Raw genomic sequence first — 18,605 nt, 5'->3', positions numbered from 1 at the left:
TGCTTTAGAGATGTTTTTAAACTGTAATAACTATGAAGTTCCAGATTTGCAAAATGATTTTTGTTGTGATTATTTTCATAGGAGGAAGGTCATACGTTCAAATCCAAGCACATGAAAGAATTAGACTCCTCACACAGGCTGGTAGGACAACAAGGAATCAGACTCAAGGTAAGTTATGTATACAATTATTGCTCAAATTGCTGGACATAAGTCTAACATAGTTTGACTAAGTTAGAGCGTATGTTGTAAACATTTAAGACAGATATTAAAGGTAAAAGAAAGTAACTGCAGGAAAATTATTTCATGAGAAATCTTTTAAAATCAATGTTAATTAATACAATATTATCATAGATCTAGATCTGGTACATTGAAACTAAATCATCTTTGTGAAGTCATGAAATCTTAGCTGAAAACTGATAATTCTCCTGATCACTAACACAAAAAGGCAAATGTGGGACAGTATATTAATATTGCTTGGAAAAATACCCAACATTTTATGGAATTCCATGCTTATTTTGCTAATTTCTCAGTAATTACACACTCCCCCCAGCCAATTGGCACATTAAAAAAAAAAATTTATACAGTTGTACAAATACTTGAGTGGTCATTTTATCGGATTATGTTCAAACTCATTTTCAGGTCGTTACCACAACTGGTATTTATCTTTAAATGTGGTAACTTATTAAACACAAGCACTAATAGGGTATTCATTTTTTACTCAAACTTTTGGTGTTACGTGTTAAGCACAAACAATTTTTGTTGTTAATAATTTTGACACAGCCCCTAAGGTGTTGATTCTCTCTATTGAAAGGCCTTTGGTGTTCATTCATTTTAACACAAGCACTTGATGTTAATTGTTTTTTCCACCTAGGTGTATGAGAATGGAAGGAATGATGGAGAAGAGACTGTGTTCTTCAATATGAAGGAGGCTTCTAAGGGAGTTCAGGCAGAACAAAACCTTCTCATGCAAAGGGTATGTTAAATCCTATGGTATACAAATAGCGAAAAGGCATGAGTGCGATGGTGTGAGATATTGCATGAGGTGAAAGAAAGATGTCTATTCAACGAAGCGCTGGCCGAGTTGAAAAGAGCGTCTCTTTCACCGAATGCGAAATCTTGCGCCATTGCACAAATATGAATATTTGCTATTTGTGTTGTACAACGCCTCGTAATTTAGCAAAAAAATGAAAAACAATAGGTTTTCCCTGCAGTAATCTATGAAAAGAGAGTAAAAATATTGAAAGCGAAAAGCAAAATCCCACAAGCGCACATGACCTCGAGCAGCATTACGCATTTAGCCAGCAGTCTATACGTGTATTTCACCTTCATTATTTTACTGAGCGTAATGAATTGAATCATATTGTGACGTCACCTCCTAAAGCCATGCAACGGTACATTTTGGATGGTATGTTGGTGTGCAACGGTACGAATGTTTGACATTCAGCATCCAATTCGCTCGCGTACAACAAGCTAAGTAGGCGTTTTACAATTAGAGATTTACCATTGTGAATTATATGTTACTAATTCTTGCAAATGAGCCAGGGACACTATGCCAAATTTTATCATTGCTTCATTCTCTGTAAAAAAAAATAATGATAGTAATAATTTAAAAAAATTACAGGTATCATTAGCAAATACCTTGTCATTTGTATGCACTTTCCCCAAAGTCTTGCCACAAAAAGGATTACTCGGGGCTTTTGGAGGGCCTTTCTAATTTTATTTTGAAGATTGTAAATTTGGAAGTAGCAGTTTCCCCATGTGAACATTATTTAGCATGTAATGATTATGTCTACGAGGATAATTTGTTGAATTATTTCTGGATGTGTATGTGATGGTTGGCCTATAATTAATATGATGTTTAGACTAAGATGCAGTCCCATCTACTGGCTTTCTTGTACTCCTCCCCCACGCAGCTCCTTGATACCATAACCCGATGGGTGAGACCAGAGCAGAATACAACAGCTCTCAGCACGATCGTCACCAAGATCTTTAATAACAAGGGCAAGGAGATCACCAATGTCTATGATCTGAAGAACGATCAGAAAGTCTGGCTTTCATTCGGAGAGCCATATAGAGACCCTCATGGTAAGAGGAGGTAGAGAAAATGATGATAATAGTGACTTTGATGATGATAATGATGATGGTGGTGGTGGTGGTAGTGGTGGTGATGATGATGATGATGATGATGATAATGATGGTGGTGGTGAAGATGATGATGATGGTGGTGGTGGTGTTGATGATGATGATGGTGATGATGATGATGGTGATGTTGCTCATGATGGTGGTGGTGGTGATGATACTTGTTAATCAAAAATCATATTTTATCTTCCCCTCAGTATACTGTCTTCAGCTGACCTTAGATAAAGCGATAGGATACAAGGATTACTCCCAGGCGTATGGAGAACCTCAGAGGGTGGTTGTGAGGGAGCCACTTCTTGCTGACCAGATACCAGAAGGAGGAGAGAGGTACAGATGCAGATATAGTATTTACCTCAAGGGGGAGGGGGTGGGGCACTTTGAAGAAAAAAGATGAAAAGAAACAAAACAAAACGAAAAGCAAAACAAAAGATTATCACCATTCACAGAAAGCATTTCCATGTACAAAGTCTTTTGACAGGCTAAAAATAGTTAGGTAGGGGGTGGTTTGGGGCTTGATGCTCTCTTACCTGACCCTTCCATCAACTTTTGCAAGAGAACAAATTCTTTCAAAGTGCACATCATTTTTCCTTTCATTACTACATTATATGAACACACATGTCCTAAAACTGTTTTTTGTTTGAGATTTTGAGGGGGGGGGGGTATTTTATTTTATCTTTTATTTGAGCATTGATTTTCATTTATGTTTCGTTAATTAAACTTTGGGCCGAATAAATTATGATTTGGGGGGAAGTTTGTTAATTTGATTTTTATTAGGAATTCCATGTTCTTCTTGATTTCCTTGAAATTTTTCAGTTTTCTGTATCATGGAAAACTGGAGGCTACATGTACGATCACAATAGCAAGAATTCCCAAAGGTTGTTTTGAAAGCAATCTGTTGAACCCATGGTTTATGGAGAGTTCCTGTGTTAATTACAATTCCAATGATGATGGTTGCATTTGTTACATTGTGCTAAATTGACACTTCTTTCCATAGTTGAGCAGGCTACATTATTAATGCCCACTGTTTCGAACAGGGAATTCATTTATTCAAAACAGTGTACTCATGAATAAAATAGCATACTAAATCATGGCATTGGGCATCAATGTGGCACACTGATAAAAGCACACATCAGCATTGGACATTATTTGATAAACAATGGGTTCAATTAATTGTAGATTTTGTAAATTTAGACCATTAAGCACCAGTCAGATTTTTAGAAAGATGAAAGACCATAAACAGTGCCACCCTCCAAAGTGCCAACATTGATACCACACATTCACTTGACCTTTGAACTCTGACCTTTAACCCATGCAGACATACATCATGGATGATCCGCGACATGTACCCTGAGGAGGCTTTCCAGGAGATCAATGAAGACACGCCCCTGGAGTTGAGGGAGAAGGTCAAAGAAGACATGAAAGTTCATGACCTTCACCCCGATGCGCACTTCCTACAACATGAGGTCTGAGGCTGAAATTTTGGAATGTGTTGTGTGATGATAACGATGAGGAGGAGGAGGATGATGAGGATGAAGAATATAATCATAACACTGACAATAACGATGATGATGATGACGACGATGATGATGATGACGACGATGATGATGATGATGAGGATAATGATGGTGGTGATGATGATGAGGAGGAGGAGGATGAATGTGACAATCATAATACTTAACGATTATGATGATTATGATGAGGAAGAGGAGGAGGAGGATGATGAATATGACGATCATAACACTAAATGATAATGATTATTATGATGAGGAGGAGGAGGATGAATGTGACATTCATAACACTGACGATAATGACTATGATGATGGTGGTGATGATAATGATGGTGGTGATGATAATGATGGTGGTGGTGGTGATGATGATGATGTTGTTCATGACTATGATGATGGAAGTGATGAAAATGATGGTGATAGTGGTGGTAGTGATGTGGTGATAGTAATGATGACGATTAAATTCAGATGGCATAAAAAATTAGTCTGCTAATTATGAACACACCTTAGTAGAATCATTGCAGATGTAAAAGGCTACCGTAAGTAACGGTCTATTAACCGCACCTTTTTCTCGGCGGGATAGAAGCAAAAGTCGGGGGTGCGGTTTATCCACGGTGACGGGTCTGAGCCAGCCCGCCGTAACCCCTCCCGAACATGTAAGACGTCTGTCAGTTCACAACACACCGAGTGGCCGGGCGTAGCCGCCCAGGGCAATGTTGTTTAGAGGGGTATGAGCCGCGGGTAATGGGAAGCGATTATTACGATCTTAATTAAATATTGTCCATAACAAACGCACCCACCTTCATGACACTAATTTCGACTTTATTCTCTGATTCAAAGCAGCGAAGTACCCTGGCTAAGTTCAAAGAGAAACCAAGCATACTCGCTAATATTTTGTCACAGCTGAGCGAGAGTTGAGCCGTGAGCTGAGACTAGCTTGCGTTGTATTGTGGTTATATATAGTGCGACTTAAGCTGGCGCTATTCTCCCCGGCCGCGAAAGTCCCGTTTCGCGCCAGCTTATTTTTTCTTTCTCGTTTGGTTTTCATAAGATACCATGTACACTACGCACGAGCTAAGAGACGGCACAAAGCCGTAAAAAACAAATGGAAAAAATGCCAATTTCTTTGTTTCTTGAACCTTCCTGTAATCCCGTATCCAAAATTCATGCTAAGACATCGAATGCTAGACAAACTCTGTAAGTGATTGTGAGGTTGTAATGCAAGAAATGTGAATGTTTTTTCCTCCTACGCCGGGAAAGGCACATCATAATTTGATAAGATGTACTGCTGGTACCATATCGTAGTTTGCAATGTAAGAACGGCAGTGCTGTGTGTGTGTACACTGTGACTGTGGGGTGAGTGAGTGTGTAAGTGGCCAATATTGTCGGGACTTTTCTTTCTTGCTAACATTTAGATGAATTGATCAAGAACAGCAGATTTCCGCATACCAGTAATCTCTTTGGATACCTTGAAATCTGTAACTGAGTTTTTGTTTCTTCGTACCTCAAATATGCATGTAAACGTGAGAAGGATTTTTTATTTTTTATTTTATTTTTTTTAGTCCAAAGTTGGGGGTGCGGTTAATCCACGGGTGCGGTTTATAGTCCGTTACTTACGGTAATCATGTGTAACCTTTTCTAATTTTATTTCTTTTCTAGGATGATGAAAGTTTGATGTTATATCCTGAGGTGTCCGTGGCTGAGAAACAAAAATCCTCTAAAGTCTGGCCTGTCAGGGCTCAGTCATGGTGCATTAATAAAGTAAGTTTCATCCTCTTTCTACTTTTGCTTTCATTTTCTCCTCTTTCCCCTTAATCCCATTATTATTCTTCATTCTTCTCCTTCTCTTCTTTCCCTTCTCCATCTCCCTCTTCTCACCCCCTCTTCTTCATCTTCTTTTTTCCGATCTGGGGCCTAATTTTAAGGCTTGTTCTAAAAGTCAATTGAAAATATATATATTAACAGTTCCAGTTATAAACTCATTTTTTCTCTCCTAACTTGGTATCTCCATCCCATCTTCTCTCCTAGGACGGTGTGATCTACAGCAAGTCACACCCAAAGTTAGCTCTCACCCTGATGTTGAACCGTGGCCCTGAGTGGGAGATTGATGTCAAGTTTCCAGGGAGTTCCAATGAGACTTATGGCATACCTGTGTGTCTCCTTGAGAGGTAAGCATGGAGGGGTATTCCCCTCAGTGGTACAGTGCCATTTGGTCTACACCCATTTAGTCCACTTTCTTTTTGGTTTCACCCACCTAATTGCCGAAGTACCATTTTGTCTACACCCATTTGGTCCACTTTCTGTTTGGTTTCACCCACCTAATTGCCTAAGTACCACTAGGTCTACACCCATTTGGTCCACTTTCTGTTTGGTTTCACCCTCCTAATTGCCTAAGTACCACTAAGTCTACATCCATTTGGTCCACTTTCTGTTTGGTTTCACCCACCATATTGCCTAAATACCACTAGGTCTACACCCATTTGGTCCACTTTCTGTTTGGTTTCACACACCTAATTGCCTAAATACCACTAGGTCTACACCCATTTGGTCCACTTTCTGTTTGGTTTCACCCTCCTAATTGCCTAAGTACCACTAAGTCTACACCCATTTAGTCCACTTTCTGTTTGGTTTCACCCACCATATTGCCTAAGTACCACTAGGTCTACACCCATTTGGTCCACTTTCTGTTTGGTTTCACCCACCTAATTGCCTAAGTACCACTAGGTCTACACCCATTTGGTCCTTTTCTGTTGGTTTCACCCTCCTAATTGCCTAAGTACCACTAAGTCTACACCCATTTGGTCCACTTTCTGTTTGGTTTCACCCACCATATTGCCTAAGTACCACTAGGTCTACACCCATTTGGTCCTTTTCTGTTTGGTTTCACCCTCCTAATTGCCTAAGTACCACTAGGTCTACACCCATTTGGTCCTTTTCTGTTTGGTTTCACCCTCCTAATTGCCTAAGTACCACTAGGTCTACACCCATTTGGTCCACTTTCTGTTTGGTTTCACACACCTAATTGCCTAAGTACCACTAGGTCTACACCCATTTGGTCCACTTTCTGTTTGGTTTCACCCTCCTAATTGCCTAAGTACCACTAAGTCTACATCCATTTGGTCCACTTTCTGTTTGGTTTCACCCACCATATTGCCTAAGTACCACTAGGTCTACACCCATTTGGTCCACTTTCTGTTTGGTTTCACCCACCATATTGCCTAAGTACCACTAAGTCTACACCCATTTGGTCCACTTTCTGTTTGGTTTCACCCACCTAATTGCCGAAGTACCATTTTGTCTACACCCATTTGGTCCACTTTCTGTTTGGTTTCACCCACCTAATTGCCTAAGTACCACTAGGTCTACACCCATTTGGTCCACTTTCTGTTTGGTTTCACCCTCCTAATTGCCTAAGTACCACTAAGTCTACATCCATTTGGTCCACTTTCTGTTTGGTTTCACCCACCATATTGCCTAAATACCACTAGGTCTACACCCATTTGGTCCACTTTCTGTTTGGTTTCACACACCTAATTGCCTAAATACCACTAGGTCTACACCCATTTGGTCCACTTTCTGTTTGGTTTCACCCTCCTAATTGCCTAAGTACCACTAAGTCTACACCCATTTAGTCCACTTTCTGTTTGGTTTCACCCACCATATTGCCTAAATACCACTAGGTCTACACCCATTTGGTCCACTTTCTGTTTGGTTTCACCCACCATATTGCCTAAGTACCACTAAGTCTACACCCATTTGGTCCACTTTCTGTTTGGTTTCACCCACTTAATTGCCTAAGTACCACTAGGTCTACACCCATTTGGTCCACTTTCTGTTTGGTTTCACCCACTTAATTGCCTAAGTACCACTAGGTCTATGCCCATTTGGTCCACTTTCTGTTTGGTTTCACCCACCTAATTGCCGAAGTACCACTAGGTCTACACCCATTTGGTCCACTTTCTGTTTGGTTTCACACACCTAATTGCCTAAGTACCACTAGGTCTACACCCATTTGGTCCACTTTCTGTTTGGTTTCACCCACCTAATTGCCTAAGTACCACTAGGTCTACACCCATTTGGTCCACTTTCTGTTTGGTTTCACCCACCTGATTGCTGAAGTACCATTTTGTCTAAACCCAATTTGGCTACTGTCTGATTAGGTCTCGATTACTAGTTGGGCCTATTGCATAATAGGAAAACTCTGGCAATTTTTTTTTCTTTCAACCAGAGTTTCTCAATGAGTTTTTGTTTATTTGCCAGAATAATAAAGTAATATCTGTCGTCTATAAGGTCAGCCATTATGACTGATTAACCTAGACGTAAAATGTTTTCTAGGTAATCGGTTACCAGCTTGGCATTTACCGGCAAAATGCTATCCTGCCGAGTTCCTACGGGAGTTACCATAAACAGAAACATAATTTTGTATGCAACAATCCCTTGATCTTAACCCACATGTTTACTTCCATTTCGTCTTATCCCACATGGTCTAATCTTAATTCCTCTACTAACCATTCAAATAATTGCCATTTGGCCCATTTTCCAAATTGTCTATTTTCAAATTAGGCTTTACACATTGTGTCAAAACTTGGTGTATCACCACTTAGCCCAGATAATTGCTGTGGTGCTCAAAAGTTAGTGAACCTCACCAGAAAATAAGTATACAGTGCGTGCCACAAAAAAGGAAACCCGTTTTCAGAGATAGATTTCTCAATTATTAAATATAATTTACTATAAATTTGATACTCATTGCAAGAGACGAATCTCATCTCTCATTTGAAACCAACAGCTTAGCAAATCATTCACGCATGGCAGATTACAAACAATAAATATCGAGGCATATCAAAAGCGATTTGCGCAGAAACTCACGTGTGATTCTGAATCCACTCTCATTTCAAGAATCAGTGAGAGAATCTTAAAGAATACATAAGAAATGCTAATGAGCCAATCATCGAATAAGCCCTTTCGTCGTATCACGAACCAACCATGTCCAATTTTTCTGCGCAACTTTATTTTGACAATAAAAATTAAAACTTATCTTGCTCATTAATGCGTGAGGTGTTCGTCTTATATTAGATATTAGAATAAAGAGGAACGATTGAATTATATGATTATGTAATTGAAATATTATTTATTCACCTTTGAAGAAAAAAGGCACCAGAACCTTGGTTTCCTTTTTTCTGGGATGCACTGTATATATAGTATTCAAGTTCTACCATGTTCTAGATATTCGAGTGTAAAGTCAGGTGATAAAATATTACATTCAATATACTTTGTTTCTCTGGGCTTGCCGAACATTGTAGTGGTGTTGTCTACATTCAACACTCGGCATTTTTAGTACAACTGTATATGAATTGTTTATGAATTGATTTATTATTTAACCCTAAAATGGCCGGGGGGGGGGTTGAATCAACCCCCCCCTCAACATTTTCTGCGATCATTTTGCCGCGCGAAATTTTTTGACCGCGCCACTCACTGAGTTTATACTTTTAAGTCTCGCGCATCTTTTGAGACCAAATTTAAGACCCCCGGGTACGCGGTTCCGAAATTACGCAACATTTTGTAAGTGCATGTCAGACCAAAAAATTTTCCAAAACGTGATTTAGTGTACAAAGTCAATGCAAATTGAGTTTTCTCATCTTATTCATAAAGATATGATTATTTTTACTTTATACAGCTGAAAGCAATTGATTTTAGCATAATTATGCTTCAAAAAAGTTGTGCAATAAATCTGGTGAAAAAAACAAAGAAAAACAAAATGTTGAAAAACAAAGAAATACATAAGAAATTCATAAAACAATAAAATACATAGGAAATTGATTTCCAAACCGAAGTTTTTTTCAATTGCCATTGTTAAGAATGCTACAAAGAATATTTTTTACCAAAAATTAGCATTCTAGGAGCTTTATTTAGTGAATTAGAGCAAAAAGTATGATTTATGCATAAATTAGCATAATTAATTCATATAAAATGAAATCTCATTATTTTGGAAAATTTTACCATACAGCCTTGTAGATTACATCGCACACTACCAGCGTGCAAATTTTTGCGGCGCTCGCGCGATCGGCGGCTGAGATCTCAGGGGGGGGTTGAATCAACCCCCCCCCCCGGCCACAGAACAGCCAAAAAAGCCCGGCCTAGTTAGGGTGAAGGAAGTGCTAAGTAATAAGAAGACAAAATGACAATTCGAGCAGCCGTACATTAGATGAAATGATAGACCAAGCAGTAATTGGACAACATTAATAGTACATCTAGTGGTTTGAACAATAATGGTCTCTGAAAATTAGACCATCTGCTAGTAGACCAAGTGAATATTAACCTCAATGGGCGGCTAATGTTTGCCAATCTAGCATAATTTGGTTTCTGTCCATGTTCATCAGGCATCTCAAAAAGTTGCAACACTCTTTACAGACAGTTTGTACTATCACAAACAGGTGCAGAGGGGTATTGGAATTGTGATATGTTTAATTCAATTTTCAGGTTTTTAATGTCATTGTATATGTTAAATGACTTAACTTTTTTGTTTGTCTGTACCTTCTTGCAGAGAGGAACGTATGGATGGCCAGCAGTGGGTTTTCTTGAACGACGGAAGAATAGCAAACTGGGTAAATATTCAAACTACTATTCTAGAAAATTATCCACTAGAAGTGGTAATAAATGTACAATGAAAAACTTGTTCAGACTCTACACCTGTATGTACCACACCAGTAAATTTGCGATATTTTAAGGACAGTGCCACTTTTTTGTAGGGCATATTTTTCAAATTACATACCAATGGGAAAAAAAAATTAAAAGTCATAACAAGGTTATTCAACAGGGCATCAAAAAGACATGACATCCATGGCTTTTGATTAATCTAAGCCCTGCTCGTGAATGCTCTTATACCTGTAATGAAAGTTCTGTCAACAACTTTGGTGCAAGTGGGATATGACAGGGTTTTTTGCAAGAGGGTATTTTGTCAGGTTGATGCAGAAACTGAGGATTAGAAGAAAAGATGTTTTACACTTACATGGAAAGATTGTCTTTAAGATGTGAAGTTGGTTTTGAAAACAAAATGCCAGAAGATATTTTGACCAAAAAAAATTTATGAAAGAATAATGAAGTTATGCATGGTCATATCTTTGCCCAATCAGGGTGGTTGCCAGAGACATTGGATCATGTATTTAAAATATTTCCCTATCATTAATTATTGTTTATAGTGTCTGCGGGATGCTACATATATCCAGATTGTATACATTACGTGTAACTATATATATTTCATCTTCTTCCTTTCTGACTTCCAGGCGAACCAAAGTCTTCTGCTGACCTTTGCTGAAGCGCCCTCTAGTGACGACCAGCAGGGAATGGAGATGACATTATCAGGAGGGGGAGGAGGGGGCAATGAGGGAATCTCAGCCAGTGATTGGCTCGGAGATAACAGCCAAACCAACCAATGGGAGGACGGCTATGGGGCAGAAGAGGAGGAGGGTGACCCGCCCAAGCCAGGGTTCAAAGGTCACAAGTTTGTACTCCTGGGTATGGAGAGGCTATCTGATAAACATAGATGGGCCAAGGCTCAGAGGTAGGTATCAGAATGTGCAATATATAACAAGTAATGCACAGTTCAAACTGGGTTGGTCACAAGTTTGAACTTTTGGGTATAGAGAAGCTATATCATAAACATAGATGGCCCAAGGCAAATAGGTAATCTGACTGTTTTAATATATTACAAATAACGCACAGGCCAGGGTGTGTCAGTAGAAACTGTGTGCACAAGGCAATTTTGGAATAGTTGCAGCACTGGAGTCGATTTTATATCATTTAATGGCAGTTATTTTTTAAAACCAAAACAAGAACCATAGAAAATAAGCCTGATGGTGACGACATCTAAAAATAAAAGTTGTAATATTTTTTTTTTGTTATACAAGAATGCAAAAACACTATCATTGTATCTCCATACAAGTATTATTGTTATCATTTCTTTAATCATACAACTGTATTATTGTTGTATTGTATATGGGCCTGGAAGCAGGAAAACTTTGACCCTCCAACAGAATAACGTAACAACGACCTGGGGAGCATTTCATGAAAGGACCTGCCGGTGGTTTTATCCGACAAGTCCAGATTTACCCGACAGTTACATTAGTGACATTTCTTCTCAGCCAATCAAATCAAGAAAAGTTGTCAGATCTGACAACTTGTTGGACAAAATATTGGTCAATCATGAAATGCTCTCCAGGGCTCTGTCTAACGGAGAGTTACGATTGATCCAATCAATCATATTTCTATGGCAATCCATCAGTGTCAAAAATTTTCTACAGGAAATTTGCAAAATGTCCTAGTTGTAAGCAAAGGAGAACACACAAAATTGTCAAGAAATCAATGAATTTATGGATATTCATATAAATTTGGAATGAACATGCATTTTATATAATGACTTTGCTGGCTTTCCATAGTTGTAATTGATCGGATCAATCGCAACTCTTTGTAAAACGGGCCCCAGATGTCAACAAACCCAATCATTTAATCATCATATCATTGCATCTTTGTACCATTGGCCCGTATTCTAAATTCAGGTTTAACTTAGACCATGGTCTAACTCTGTGCTAAAATTATGGGAAGCCAAAATTGTCAACATTTTTATTAAGTTGTATGTTTCTTATGTTTACTGTGCTCTTTCCTGATTCATCGATGGTGAAGACAATCACCTTTTTATACTTCTTAGACAATTATGAATGATTTGAGAGCCAAATGAGCTGAAATATGATATTTCTACTGTTAGTGATTTATGTAACGATTTGCTATCCATACTTAAACCACAACTTTAAACCTGAGTTTAAGTTAAACCCGACTTCAGAATACGGGCCATTGTATCTTCGTATCACTGTCTCCTTGTATCATTGTGTCTTTGTATTGTATCATTGTAGGTGGGCCTTGAAGCAGGAGAACCTGGATCGCCCGAGAGAATGGCGTCACAACGACCTGATGTCAACGAACCCTATGTGGAATAAGTTAGCCTACTCCTGGCCCGTCGATTGGAGAGGGGACATCAATAAGAACTTTGATTGGCCGATGGAAGGTTACTTCATCGCCTATGCCCCGCCCATTAGGACTAAAAGCTCAGTGGGTGCTCTGGAGGATACCAATGAGGAATACAGAAGTGAGTTTGAGAGGGAGATTTGCTTTCTATGTAGTCCTATATGATATTCATGGGTTTATTTCCAATTTGTCTAATGCCAATTCTTCCAATTGCCAACTCGTCTACTATCATTTTGTCTACCATCGGTTCGTCCTCTATCCACATGGTCTAAATGCCAATTCGTCCACTCACCATTTCGTCTAATAACCAGTTGGCCCAATAGCCATTTAGTCCATATATCATTTGGTCTAATGGACTAAGTGTTAATTGTGCAAAATGAATGAAAATTAAATGAACATTAGACCAACTGGTTATGAGACGAAATAGTGATTAGACGAAGAGATGATTGGACCAAATGGCATTAGACTAAATGAAGGTAGACCGTGTGGTGAGTGGACGAGTTGGCAATCTACCTATTCAAAGGCATGTACTCGGTTGGTTGCAGCTGACGAACGCCACAAGACAAACTATTTGATACCTCCAACCTCCATTGTCTTGTTCACATGATAACAAATAACCATTTGAGGGATTAAATTTCTTTGAAAAGGTAATCTTAGCATAATTTATACTGTGGTGTAAGTTAAACGAGTGTTCATAAAATGTGCCTCTCTGCTTGAAAGAAGAGATTTATAACAAATATATCACAATGTTTCCACTTTGTTAAAAGTGTAAAAAATAATAATTTAAAGAAATTATACTCTTATTTTCTCTCTTTCGCAGCTGTTCCCTTGAGACTAAGAGTGATGAAGAATGGAGAGAAAGATCTTAACAGGATGGCATATGTAGTGGGCCCAGATCTCACTAATGTAAGTAGCCTTGTGATTGGCTCAGAAGACAAAGATGTGACATTCTCGTGAATCACTATCCAATCAGAATTGAGCTTATATATTGCTATTGATTCTCAAAAATGATGTAATTGGCTCCAGATCTCACTAAAGTAGACTTGAGAATGGCTTAGGAGACAGTGGCCCATATTCTGAAGTCGGGTTTAACTTAAACTCAGGTTTAAAGTTGTGGTTTAAGTATTGATAGCCAATTGTTACATAAATCACTAACAGTAGAGATATCATATTTCAGCTCATTTGGCTCTCAAATCATTCATAATTATCTAGGAAGTATAAAAAGATTATTGTCTTCACCATGGATGAATCAAGAAAGAGCACAGCAAAAATAAGAAACATTTTGACACTTCTGGGCCCCGTCTTACAAAGAGTTACGATTGATCCAATCATTCGCAACTCTATGGAAATCCATCAGTGTCACAATTTTTTCTACAGGAAATTTGCAAAATGTCCTTTGTAAACAAAGGAGATCACACCAAATTGTTAAGTAATCAATGAATTTATGAATATACATTCATATATAGAAATTCTAAAAAATAAACACACATTTTATATGTTGACTTTGCTGGCTTTCCATAGTTTTGATTGATTGGATCAATCGAAACTGTTTGTAAGACGGGGCCCTGGCTTCCCATAATTTTAGTACAGAGTTAGACCATGGTCTAAGACTCTAAGTTAAACCTGACTTCAGAATACGGGCCAGTGTGTGCATGTCAGTCATTGTCCAATCAGAGTTGAGCTTAGATACATGACTGTTTGGATCGCAAGAAGATGGCACTTGTAGTGGGTTCAGATCTTTCTAATGTCCATGTACAGTAAGTAGCCTTTTGATTGGCTTAGGAGGCATAGATATCATGTTCATGTCAAACATTACCCAATCAGAGTTGAGTTTATATGTACATACTTTTTTAATGTCAACAAGATAATCTTTATGATATTCTATTGTAATACTGCTGATTGTTAATTTTAAAAAGTCATTACTACAAAAACTTGGGGAAATGGGAATAAATGAATTATTTTATTGTAATAAATTTCATAATTTCTCCTCAAGATGATGAAGGATTTGAATCGAACAGCTCAAAATGGAAAGAGACCTCACAGGCATCGACGGTCGGGATCGATGAATAAGGAAGATATGGCAGCTAAGATAAAGTCAAAGAAAGTGAATCTCAAACAACTGGAGTTTCAGCTGGTAAGAATGATTCAAAGAGATGATATGATGATGATGATGATGGTGATGAGGAGGATGATGATGTAGATGATGATGATGATGATGGTGATGATGATGAGGAGGAGGAGGAGGAGGATGATGATGATGATGATGATGAGATGAGGATGGTGTTTATGATGATTATGGTGGTGGTTGTTATGTTGATGATGTTTATGATTGTGATTATGATGATGATGATGGTGGTGCTGGTGGTTATGTTGATGGTGATGAGGAGGAAGAGGATTAGAATGATGGTGATGACAACAGCGATGATGAGTTAAATCATGTCAATTCAAATCATGGGACAGTCAATCATTCTCTTCTAATACCATCACATCTTTCCAAAAACAAATCAACCCCTTTTCTTCTACACAGTTCTTAGACAAGTGCACCCCACAGCTCAACCTACCCTTCGCAGCCCGGCGTCTCTTCAACGAGAACGGCAAAGAACTCACCACCTTAGAAGATCTTGATAGGGATGCGTTGGTCTACGTGAGCAGCGGTGACTCCTGGCTGAACCCCAAGCTAACCACACAGCAGCAGCAGAGGAGGATGCTTCTAGCGTCTCTCGCTGGTGACATTGATGCCATCAAGATGTATTGTGCACTGCGAGACCCAGGTGGTAAGTTCAGTCATGCGGAATCTACATTTTGAAGCTATGCAAATAAATTGATGTATTTCCCTGATAGAACACATATGAGTGAATGTGTATATATTTTTATGGTCTCTCATCTTATCTGTATCTCAAACAGCTAAACATATATTGTGCTAACCATCTATTGTAAGAATAATTCTTCTATCTTATTCTGAATCTCCCAGTCAAATACTATCCGCAGTCTGCACCTTATTATCTTTAATGACAATATTTCTTAAGGTCACCGCACACCTTACGACCCGACTGGTCTGCGACTGGCTTGCGACTGAGAGAGGGGAGATGAATCGCAAGGTAGTCATAGGCCTCGACACCGCACACCTTGCGATCCGATCTGCCACTCACGCATGCGCTTTTTTGCCATATCGTCTGAGAAAGTGCGCTTACTACTGCGTATGCGCGTTGTTTATCATATACGCGTCGTGCAACTCTACTGTCTGATTGGCTGGAAGTTGGATTGAGCTTGCGATCCAGTCATAAGGATTCGACATGTCAAATCCTTCCGATTTTCCTTGCGACTTGTCTCTGACCGGTCTGCGACGCTCAAGCTAACAAGAGCTGTGACGTCACATCTCCCCTCACTCAGTCGCAAGCCAGTCGCCGACCAGTCGGGTCGTAAGGTGTGCGGTGGCCTTTATATATCTTTACCTCTCTTGTATCTTATTATAAATCTCCCATTCCACTGTTCACAATATATTGCACCATATTATCTTATATGTATCTCTTTCTTCCAATAGCCATGTGCCTTGAGGTTTCCGGCGCCCTTGGAGCTGGCAGTCCCCTCATCGTGAACTCTTGTTGCCTCAGCGATGAGGATAGAGAGAAGCTAGCCCGAGGACCTACCCCAGAGCAGCCCCAGGATGAGCCACCGCCGCCGGGCGATCCCTATGAAAACATGAGGTAAGCTGGCACGATCAGTGGTAACTGTCGGATAAATCAAACTTTGTCAGGTAGAACGTCTGACAAGTTCTTTCATGAAGTGCTCCCCTAGCCTTTTCTCTCATTCATAACTGTACATGTATTTCCATTTAAAGGAATTCTGTATTGCATTTTTATTTTATTTTTTTTTACAATGAAGTCCCATATATTGAATTGTGTGTAATGTTCTGTTGCAGTGCTACTCTGACCTCAGAAAAATCTCTGACCTCTTCTGTGAATTATATAAAACTATACTTATTGAGATTTCCACTTGCAGTGATGTCCCGCATATGGAATCCTGTGTAGTGTTTTGCTACAACGATGTCCCACATATTCACTTCTATGTTGTATTTTGTTGTAGTGCCCACCAGAAAGCCCACATGATGGCAGCCCGGGGGGGCCACTTACATTGACGAGTGGATACCATGCGCGACCAAAAAAACACGTAAAAAGGATGTCTTTTTCACGATAGGGCACGTTACGTACGTAACGTGATAAGGGTGTCAAAAACACAAAAATAATGAAAAAAGGGTATCTATTTCGCTAGGAAAATTACGTGTTTAGGGTCGAATTCGCGGGGATGATAAAACAAAATTAAAATGTTTTATAAAGGATGTCCTTTTTGCCCCAACACTTCGTGTTTAGAGTCCGATTTGCGCGAGGTGTAGAAGGTGGGGTCGTACTAAACCAAATAAGGTAAAGCCGACGACCGAAGGACCCGTAACAATAAAACATTCCTGTACTTGTTTAGGGGTTCATTTCAGGGAACATTTGCCAAGAGTATCGTTTTGTTACCAATACTTGTTAAGGGTAGGGTTTCACACGCCAATACTTGTTAAGGGGCGCATTTTCAGAATATGGAAATTACGTGTTTAGGGTGCTTTTCGAGACCCCATGGTCGCGCATGGTATCCACTCGTGAATGGAAGTGGCCCCCCGGGGATGGCAGACCAGAAGCAGAAGGGTTTGAAGTGGCCTTAGGAAATTCTGACCACTTCTGTTGTTCATCTACTGTACATAATTAGATTTCTATTTGCAGTGATGTCCCACATAATTAATTCTATGTAGCGTTCTGTCAATGATGTCCCACATATTCGCTTGTGTGTTGTGTTTTATTGCAGTGCCCACCAGAAAGCCCACATGATAGCAGACCAGAAGCAGGAAGGTTTGAAGTGGCCGTGGGAGAAGGTTCTTAACATTGGTCTTGAAGAGGTTTCCGATGCTAACAACCAATCAGGAGGCGAGGCTGACGGATATACCAACCCAGACCTTTATCATAAACTCAAGTGAGCATATAGTACATGAAGCAGGGTGACTTGATAAAGTTTCAACGTCTAAGTCACTGTATAGAAGAGTTTTATGAAATCATTTGTCTAAATATGTTTTGTTCATGTGAAAAGTTTTAAGGTTCTCAACTCAGCAAGGAAATTCACTAGGGTAATAGATGATTTCATCTTATTATTGTCTCACATTCTGAGCAGAGCGAGACTATAGGGGCCACTTTCCAGGCATCAAACTTAAACCTTTGTCAAACACCCCCGATGATTCCACCAGCATTCTGTTACCAATTGGATATTACAATAAGTCAAGAGAAAACCTCCTTTTCTTGCTCTGTTTATTTCCTTACCAACTACCATTCATTTCTCTTCATTCATCCTTGATAGACCTAAAGCCAAGTCGCCCCGGCCCGCCAACCCTCGTCAATCCCACCAGAGGTTTATCTACATGGATGGTTACATCGCCTGCAAGACCACGCCCTATCTGGTTCTAGGTCCTCTAGATCCCAGTACGGACAGCTCTCCGGTCGTAATCTGTAAGAAAGATGCTGACAATGCCTATCTGAGGTGGACCATCGGTGATGATGGGTAAGGACTACAATATTTGTCCTGTTAAATCACATCTGCATGACAATTGTACATGGACAATATTTTGAATATATGGTGATGAAATTTTTAACCTTTATATGGCTAGGGGCTGATTCAGCCGCTCCCCTCCCCTCAATATTTACGCGATAAATTCTCAGCGCAAAATGTTCTGACTGCTCTTCTCACTTAATTTTTACTTTCAAGTCTCAAGCAATTTTTTAAAACAAATGTACGACTCCAGGTTACACAGTTCCGAAATTACGTAACATTTCATAAGTCTATTTCAGTCAAAAATAATTGCTCGAATGCCTAAATTTGTGGTCAAATCCAGTGCAAATTGTGTTTTTAGCCAAAATTTAA

General features: G+C 39.3%; 1 protein-coding gene across 1 annotated transcript in view; it reads left to right on the top strand.

The window, feature by feature from the left end:
- Positions 1 to 18,605, top strand: part of LOC129268362 (doublecortin domain-containing protein 1-like) — a 50,633-nt gene that overhangs the window by 16,023 nt on the left and 16,005 nt on the right. Inside the window, exons 12-27 of the mRNA XM_064104601.1 lie at positions 82 to 168; positions 872 to 973; positions 1,914 to 2,085; positions 2,337 to 2,466; positions 3,455 to 3,602; positions 5,304 to 5,405; positions 5,673 to 5,812; positions 10,186 to 10,246; positions 10,925 to 11,202; positions 12,548 to 12,780; positions 13,480 to 13,565; positions 14,653 to 14,793; positions 15,187 to 15,433; positions 16,201 to 16,363; positions 17,502 to 17,666; positions 18,045 to 18,245. Coding sequence (XP_063960671.1) covers positions 82 to 168; positions 872 to 973; positions 1,914 to 2,085; positions 2,337 to 2,466; positions 3,455 to 3,602; positions 5,304 to 5,405; positions 5,673 to 5,812; positions 10,186 to 10,246; positions 10,925 to 11,202; positions 12,548 to 12,780; positions 13,480 to 13,565; positions 14,653 to 14,793; positions 15,187 to 15,433; positions 16,201 to 16,363; positions 17,502 to 17,666; positions 18,045 to 18,245 — 2,456 coding nt within the window. The remainder of the gene's footprint in view (positions 1 to 81; positions 169 to 871; positions 974 to 1,913; positions 2,086 to 2,336; positions 2,467 to 3,454; positions 3,603 to 5,303; positions 5,406 to 5,672; positions 5,813 to 10,185; positions 10,247 to 10,924; positions 11,203 to 12,547; positions 12,781 to 13,479; positions 13,566 to 14,652; positions 14,794 to 15,186; positions 15,434 to 16,200; positions 16,364 to 17,501; positions 17,667 to 18,044; positions 18,246 to 18,605) is intronic.

Source organism: Lytechinus pictus, chromosome 9 (genome assembly GCF_037042905.1).
Source record: "Lytechinus pictus isolate F3 Inbred chromosome 9, Lp3.0, whole genome shotgun sequence".
NCBI lineage: Eukaryota > Metazoa > Echinodermata > Echinoidea > Temnopleuroida > Toxopneustidae > Lytechinus > Lytechinus pictus.
The sequence above is the reverse complement of the archived record's forward strand: the minus strand, read 5'-3'. Positions and strand labels throughout refer to the sequence as shown.